At 54.4% G+C, this 8,282-nt stretch overlaps 1 protein-coding gene across 1 annotated transcript; it reads left to right on the top strand.

Annotated features, from left to right (window-relative positions):
- The first annotated feature begins 3,631 nt into the window (after positions 1 to 3,631).
- LOC145529983 (uncharacterized) lies at positions 3,632 to 5,425 on the top strand. The gene is made up of 3 exons (XM_081550760.1): positions 3,632 to 3,800; positions 4,200 to 4,512; positions 4,763 to 5,425. Exons 1-3 carry the CDS (start codon positions 3,666 to 3,668, stop codon positions 5,389 to 5,391), a joined length of 1,077 nt encoding a protein of 358 aa, XP_081406886.1. The 5' UTR covers positions 3,632 to 3,665; the 3' UTR covers positions 5,392 to 5,425.
- Positions 5,426 to 8,282: the final 2,857 nt, after the last annotated feature.

Raw genomic sequence — 8,282 nt, 5'->3', positions numbered from 1 at the left:
CCCCACCCCTTCCCCTACCCCAGCAGGACGAGAGCTCGTCTTCCCCTGGCTTCCAACGTGAGGCCCGGCCCTGGGCCCCGATTGGGCACTGCCCCAGTCCGGAGCCAATCACAGTGGCCAGGGAGGTGGAACGCACCGATTGGCCAGGGCCAGGTCATGTGACCATACTCCCCAGGAAACTCAAATATTACCAAGATTCCCTAACAAACCAATGAACAAAATTATCCAGTAAAGGCAAACCGTACTTTTTAATGAGGCCAATGTCACAGAAAAAAAAAAAAATCCTTCACAATGAACTGCTCAAGGAAGCTACTAAATAAGCTTTCAGAAAAGTTAAGACGTTTTTTTTTTTTTTAATAGGGTGACGGAGAGCTATACCTTTCCCATCTATGTGAATTTAGGTTTAAACTAGATTTCCCTCGGCTATTATATAAGACAAAAAACCCCACATCACCCCCTTTCACTCCCCCCACCCCCAAAAAGTGTTTTAGTCTATTGAATTTTTGTGTCCTCAGTTGTGTCTGATTCACGGCAACTCACGAACTCTACACAGCCAGGCTCTTCCGTCCATGGAATTCAGGGCAATTTTTTCTGTCACAGCAAATGCCCACCCTGGGTGATCCAAAGGCAAGGGCTCAGAGGCTCCTGAGAGACTAACTCCTTTCAGCTGAGCACAGAGCTGGCTCCTCACTGGGATGCCTGTGGCCTGGGGCTCCCAGAGGGGAGAGCAGCACTCGCCCCACCGTGTGGTCACTGCTGGAAGTGCAGGCTGCTCCTCACTCCCCCTTGACAGTGTCCCTGAGGGCAGAACAGTGTGAATCTACTCAAGGTGGAAACGCAAACTCCGATGCAACCAAACTTCCCACAAGGTCTCCAAAACCACTCAGGAACAGGGAATTGGAAACTGCAGGGCATGACATGAATGGAGATGGAGACTTGACACCTTACACCGAGTTCACTTCCAGTTATGCCTAGACAAAGTTTCCATGAAAACTTGTCACAAATCTAGAAGAACAATGAGCAGAAACCGGACACGTGCTTTGAGTCTTCACACACAAAACAAAAAGGCAGCCCACAAAACAGCCCAGAGAATACAGTGGACTTTGCAAAATCAAAGATATCTACTGTGGGAAAGACCTCATTACAAAAGCAAAAGACAGGTCATACATCGCGAGACGAATGAGTGGAAACACAAAGCTTCTCAAGGATGTGTCTCCAAACAGACAAAGAACACCAACACGACAAGCCTGTGAAAACTAGGGAAAGGTCTGAAGGGACAGCAGACTGAGGAAGACACACACAGAGTATCCCGGATGATGTCCAGCACTGAGGGCCTGAAGAAACAACAGTCTAGTTGCACTCCCTCAGGCCTGTGTGACCCTGGATGAGGCCTCTGTTTCCCGGTGGCTCTGAGAGATGGACAGAGAGGAAGGGGAAGAGAAATCACTTGCATTTCTAATACTCACAGCAAAGTCTTCCAATGAGAAGGGAATTATCACCCCCACTGACAATGCCATTCACTGAAGTGATACCCACGAGTCCATCTAACCCAGAAGGGAAGGAAGGACCTGTTCTCACAAAACGGCGAGAGATGGAAGAAGGAAGATCAAGCCCACACCAACCACTGGAAAGAGAAGCTGTGCTCAGGGCTTGAAAGAATTCCTATTGGGAAAATGATGTCACAGCCCCACAAGGCAATCCACAGCTTCGATGCTATTCCTCCCAAAATGCCAATGCATTTTCGCACCGAACAAAGAATTGCAAAAGGGGTACGGAAACAGAAAAGAGCCTAAATTGTCAATACAATCCGACCAATTGTCAATACAAGCCCCGATACGGACATCCAAGGTTGTGTGAAAGGAAATTAGACGACCAAACTAGGATCCTCAGGAGAGTATCGGAGAAGGCGATGGCGACCCACTCCAGTACTCTTGCCTGGAAAACGCCCTGGACGGAGGAGCCTGGTAGGCTGCAGGCCATGGGGTCGCGCAGAGTCAGACACGACTGAAGTGACTTAGGCGCAGCGGCAGCAGCAGGACAGTATGCTATTGGGAATACAACAACACACACAGATCCAGATCGATGGAATAAAGTTGAGGGTCCAGAAACAAACCCCGGCATCCATGGTCAACTCATCTCTGACACAAAAGGGGAGAATATCCAAATGGGAACAAGAAAGCCTCTTCAATAAATGTCCATGGGAAAACCAGACAGCTACATCTGAAGAACGCTATTGGTTTTGATCTCACACCACCTCAATATCGGGGAAAAACCTCACCCTAAAGACTGATGTCATGAGATAGCTAGAAAGAAGCGTAGGTCAAAGGCTCCGCAACATCAGAGTCTCCTTGCCATTTGCTGGGCGGAGGTAGAAATGGGTCTCTTCAAGTAAGGGAAAGAGGAAAACGAAGTACGCCAATGGGTTTCCATCCAATGGAACCTCTTCACAACAGAGAAGCTAAGCATTCAGAAATGCAAAAGATAGGAAACGGAACATGAGAGACTCCTTGCAAGTGGTGTATCTGAGAAGGGGTTCATATGGAAAGAGACGAAGAATGCACAGCACTCAGATTCCAAGAAACACCACCACCACCCTTGACCCTTCCCCCATGACCAACTCCGACCTAAAGCCTTTCTCTCCCTCTAACCTATCCCTAAAACACAACCCTCATCTAATCATATACATGTGCATTCCTAGCATCCATCCATCCACACACGAGAGAGAAAGAGGAAGACACAGACTGAATCGAGAAGGGAAAAGAGAGGGACACAGCCAGAGAGAGACACGGAACCAAAGAGAGGAAAGGAGTCGATGGTCCAGACTTTTCATCAATCTGTCTCGAAGGTAGAAGCAATGACAGCGCCCATCCACCCCAGAAGGGGGAAAAGGACGGAAGGTTTGGAGAGGAAAAGACAAGAACGCAGGGAGCCATTAGAAGCTCAGCCACCCGCAGAAGCCGAGCTGGGACACTTGAACAGAATCTCAATGGAAACAGAGGACCAGAAAGTTGGCTACTCTTTTCTATAAGAGAGGGAGACCTTCGAGTCTTCCTTTCGGTCCTCCAACTTGGATGCGGGGTCTCAAAACACTCAGGAGGGGGAGTGCCTTTTCCTGGGTACCACGGCGCATCCAGGCCTCGTTCTGCCCCATTCTGTGCTGTGTCAGCCCTGGATGGAGTCTTTCTTTCTGAAGTCTCAGCGCACAAGCTCCACGTGATATCGGCCCCAGGTGGAAAGGCATGGAGCTGCTCGTAGGCCGACAGACCTAGGAAGCAGAGGGGAGAATGACCCCCACTCTGCAGATGGAGAGACTGGGGAAACCCTGAGGGGCATACGCTTGTCCAGGGCCACACCACTTATGAGAAGAAGGAGCCTGGTCTGAGAGCAGCGGGGTCCTCGGAGCTCAGGCCCTGGCTGCACCCAGGCCTCCCCAGGGCTGTGGGCTGGGCTGTGTGGCTGTCACTGTGCCTGCACATGGCCTAAGGGGGGTGGTCGAGCAGTCAGAAACCCAGAGATTCCCTTGGGAAGTTTTGGGGAAGGGACCTCAGCACGAACCCCAGGAAATGATGTCACCTGCCGGCAACAGAACCCAACAGAACCCGCAACCCGGGTATCCAGGCCTCCAGAGCGGAGAGGAGCCCCCAGCCAGATCACTTGCTGCCAGGATGTTCTGCTGTTTGCCCCTGCCCAGAGGCCGGGGCCTCAGGAGAGCTCACAGGCAGTGTGCGTGGGCACCCTGTCGACGTTGGCTCAGGGCACCCTCGAGAGGCCTCTGGCCCTTTGCCCGGAGAAACAGAAAGGTAACACGGGGAGCCCCAGGCCGGGCCAGCCCACCTCTCCCATACCACCCGGAAACACCGGGTCCGTTGCCTGTGTGTGTGGCTGCGGGTTTCTCGGGGTGTGTCTCCCTCAAGGAAGCCCAGGCGGATGTGGGGTCAGAAGCCTGCGGGCAAGTTGTGTCCACACCCCAGGGGAGAGCAGGCTGGCTGGGATGGGGAGAGTGCGGGCAGCGCCGGCTGCCCAGGCTGGCCTCACACCCTCAGGTGGGTCTCTTTCGTCCCGGGTGGGGATCTGAGCAGACACACGTCTCTGACCCTTCTGGGAAGAGAAGTTCGAGCAGGCAGAAGCAGCGGCTCCACTGGCCAGGCCCAGCTCGGAAAAGTCCCAGCATGGCTGGCTGACGGTCACTGTCGTTGCAGAGCTTCCCACGTGATGAGGCCGAGGACGGGGACACCCCGTCCACCTCCCGGAGGGAGGGGTCGGAGCACCACCCCCCCGCCCCTGAGGCCCAGTGCAGGCTCCAGATGAGCGTGCCCACGGAGGCATCAGCCCCACCGGGGGCGAAGCGGAGGCGGGGAAGGCCTGCTGCCGAGACACCACACAGGATACACCCGGCGGCCCAGTCTGAGGCTGCCACGGAGCTCAGCACACCCGGCTCCGACCCAGAGTCCCGAGAACCCCAGCCTCTGAGGCAGCAGGAGGACCTGGAGCCCAGCACGCCAGAGCACAGAGGTGAGGACGCTGGGGCTGGTGCACGGGAGTGTGTGGGGAGGGGGTGCTGAGCTACACAGGGACGAGTCCCCGAAAGATGCTGCTGGGCCTGCAGCAAGCGCTGGCCTCACACCCCCACCCCCATCTTGCACACTTCAGTCCCAAAAGACATCCGACCCTGGGTATTCTTTGGGAATCTCTTGGAAGCTTTCTGTCCCGGGATACGCACATGCCAAGGCTGGCCTGTGGGCAAACTTTGCTTCTCCCCCAGCTCTAGCACTGGCCTCCAACTGGAACCAGGCTCCACTTCCCAGACCTGTCCCTACAGAGGTGGTGGCTCCAGGTGCAGGACCCAGGGATCCACCGAGGGCAGATGGAGAACCGAGACTTGCCCTCGCAGAGACACCAGGCCAGCTGGGTTCTGGCCAGCACACCGGGCAGATCGGATCTCCGTGCCTGCAGGACCCCCAGCCCCAGGCACTGATGTCCCACCCCCTCAGCCAGAACCTCCACCTCCACGTGCACCTGTACCTGCTCGGGCTTTGGCAGGAGAACCCGAGGCAGAGGAGGAGTCACCGCCTCGGCAGGGAGAGCCTGCCCTGGCTCCCGCGCAACACCCAGACGCCGACGATGACTCACCCACCCCTGCAGGAAGAACGAGCCCCCGCTCTGGACAGAGACCCAGAGCCCTTGCCGGAAACACCACGTCCAGGGGAGCGGTCGGCTCTGCCGCCTCCATCCCTGTCGGCTCACCGTGGACGCTGTCAACTCGGTCTGCCCCCAGGGGACATGGAGTTCCTTTCCCCTGAACTGCTTTGCATTTGGTTTGTTTCCACCTTTCTGGTGATGTTTTATTTTTTGTATGGTTTCCTGTATTTTTGTTGGTTAAGTTGGGATTAGTAAACTTTTTCATCATTGTTGCAATTTGGGAACACTGTTGTGTAACTGGTGATACTGTGTTACCATCACCACTTTGTGGTTTCAGACCCGTTTGATCTTTATGCCCCATCCCCCAACAAAGCCTGGATTCAAGGCAAGCACGCCCTGTTCATCCCTCCCCCCGATCCTGAACACAATTTCATCTTTTCTTTCTGCATTCCTTCCTATATTCTTGGTGTCCCCAAACAATGACTCTCAGTGAAATGACTGAAGGAGTTTCTTTCGGACTCTCCACCTACTGTAAGACTCCATTGGAGAGTTCTCATTTTTATGTCATTTGAACTAGCCTTTGATAGCTGACAGGACGGTGTACGTCCTTTCAAGATATCATGTGCCAAACGAAGCCCTTTTGGCAAATGCCATCATTATCTCCAGGCAGGCATTGCTGTTTGAAGGGTGACATCTCAGCCAGAAGGCAGAGGCTGAGCTCCTCTTGTTGCACCAGCTCCCAAAAGAAGCCAAGAAAGGGAGCTGGAACAACAAACCACCCCAACGCCCAGGAAAGCGTTCTTCACGACAGAAGGCTAGAAAATGACCCAACAACCTTGTGGCCCAGAACCCCTCTAGAAAAATCACTGTTCCATAAAAAAGAGAAACACGTGGGAAGTTCCAAGGAGAGGCAATGCCCATGGCCAGTGTACTTTAGAGACGGCCTGACCGCTCCGGGGAAGACACGCACCGACGGAACCCCTTGGGAAACAGCAGTGAGAGTCCTCACCGTCGTAAGGGTTTCCTCTGGGGACAACCTGCCCTGGGCACCACATGAGGGAGCAGACCGGCTTCTCTTCCTCTGCCCCCACAGCATTCACTCATGAAGGCAGCCCAGGTGTTCTCATGCCCTGCCTGCCTGCCTGCCTGCCTGGCTCATCCGTGAGCTGTGACCACCTCCAGGGCAGGACTCCACCTTCTCCTCTCTGTGTACCGTGAATCTGCACACAGTGGGCTTTCAGAACCTTAGGAGACTTGAGCCATTCCCACTCGAGCCAGAACCCTCCCCAGGAAGGAAAACGGCTGTGGAGTCATTTTGGCCCCAGCACTGGTTCCGAAAGCCTGGCGGCTCCTACAGCCTCTACGGTGTGAAGAGGGAGGTCCCTTTTGACAGAGCTTTCCGGCTGTCAGATCTAAGCTGTTGTTTCACTGTCAGCTGTGTCTCTTCCGTTGCAGCCAGGTGGGCCACGCTGCTCCAAAGGGGCTCACAAGCTGAGTGGCAAGGGAGGTATTGAGAGGACAGGGATGGCTACAACGTGCTGCAAACTGAGTGAGGGTCCCCACAATCCTCAGCAAAGGTCTGTGGTGTGCAAGTGGGGAGTAGAGGGCCCCCAAGTTCCAAAGGAAGGGAGGTACTCGGGAGCTAAAGCCCTTGGCTGCTGTGGTAGCAGCTGCAGATGGCAGCTCGTCCACAGTGCACTTCGAATGAGGTCATATGAGCGGGACTCTGGAAATGGCTCCGAAATCAAGAGAAAGGGGTCAGGGTATGTGGGAATCCGGCGGGGGTGGGGGGTGGATGAAGGAAGGTGTCCTTCCTCTCTCCAGTGCAATTTGGTTTGGTGAGTCTCAAAGCTACCAGATGGCACTTCCCAAGTCAGGCCCCCGCAGGAATCAGGGTGGGCTGCGTGCCTCGGCCCCTGCCACAGGGACAAGCCACACCAGTGGCCTCCCTGAGCTCCAATGGCCGGATCTGGGGGTTCTGTCTGGGTGCACACCTCCTTGCTCTGGCCAAGTTCCCCCCTTCTCTGAGCACCAGCTTCATCCTCTCGAATGAGGACATCGATTGCTACCTTGGCACGTTACTCTCTTCATCCTGTGAAGACTCATTAGGCTTATCCTACAATTACTAGCTGGCCCGAAGAGATATCTCCTGAATCCAGATTAAGCTGGAGTCTCCCAGGCTCATCTGGCATGTCTTCCCTGAAGTCTGCCAAAACCCACACCCTTGCATTTCCAGGGACTCCCCTTAGCCAGCTGGGCAGAAAACCCAGCATGGTTCAAACAAGCTGACAGACAAGCGGGAGAGGACTCACGGGCAGACGGCCTCCCTCAGGTCTCGGGTGGAGCTCTGGGACCACAGCAGCAGCGGGCCACCTCAGCCCCTGGGATCAGCAGCGCCCTCATTCTCAGGCCGGCGGCTCTGCCCTGAGGGGAGCAGGAAGGTCACCAACTGCCGCAGGCGGACCTCAAGCCCCTCCCACTGCTGGAGCCTGACCTCCCCCGGCCCCACCCCTTCCCCTACCCCAGCAGGACGAGAGCTCGTCTTCCCCTGGCTTCCAACGTGAGGCCCGGCCCTGGGCCCCGATTGGGCACTGCCCCAGTCCGGAGCCAATCACAGTGGCCAGGGAGGTGGAACGCACCGATTGGCCAGGGCCAGGTCATGTGACCATACTCCCCAGGAAACTCAAATATTACCAAGATTCCCTAACAAACCAATGAACAAAATTATCCAGTAAAGGCAAACCGTACTTTTTAATGAGGCCAATGTCACAGAAAAAAAAAAAAAATCCTTCACAATGAACTGCTCAAGGAAGCTACTAAATAAGCTTTCAGAAAAGTTAAGACGTTTTTTTTTTTTTTTTTAATAGGGTGACGGAGAGCTATACCTTTCCCATCTATGTGAATTTAGGTTTAAACTAGATTTCCCTCGGCTATTATATAAGACAAAAAACCCCACATCACTCCCTTTCACTCCACCCACCCCCAAAAAGTGTTTTAGTCTATTGAATTTTTGTGTCCTCAGTTGTGTCTGATTCACGGCAACTCACGAAATCTACACAGCCAGGCTCTTCCGTCCATGGAATTCAGGGCAATTTTTTCTGTCACAGCAAATGCCCACCCTGGGTGATCCAAAGGCAAGGGCT

Source organism: Giraffa tippelskirchi, chromosome 12 (assembly GCF_054371585.1).
Source record: "Giraffa tippelskirchi isolate mGirTip1 chromosome 12, T2T-mGirTip1v1.2.pri, whole genome shotgun sequence".
NCBI lineage: Eukaryota > Metazoa > Chordata > Mammalia > Artiodactyla > Giraffidae > Giraffa > Giraffa tippelskirchi.
This window is presented reverse-complemented; position numbering and strand designations above follow the sequence as displayed.

Coding starts and splice junctions, on each gene's coding strand:
- LOC145529983 (XM_081550760.1), top strand. CDS start 3,666: ATGTTCTGCTGTTTGCCCCTGCCCAGAGGCCGGGGCCTCAGGAGAGCT. Junction 3,801..4,199: donor TTGCCCGGAGAAACAGAAAG/GTAACACGGGGA, acceptor CTGTCGTTGCAG/AGCTTCCCACGTGATGAGGC. Junction 4,513..4,762: donor CAGCACGCCAGAGCACAGAG/GTGAGGACGCTG, acceptor CTTCTCCCCCAG/CTCTAGCACTGGCCTCCAAC.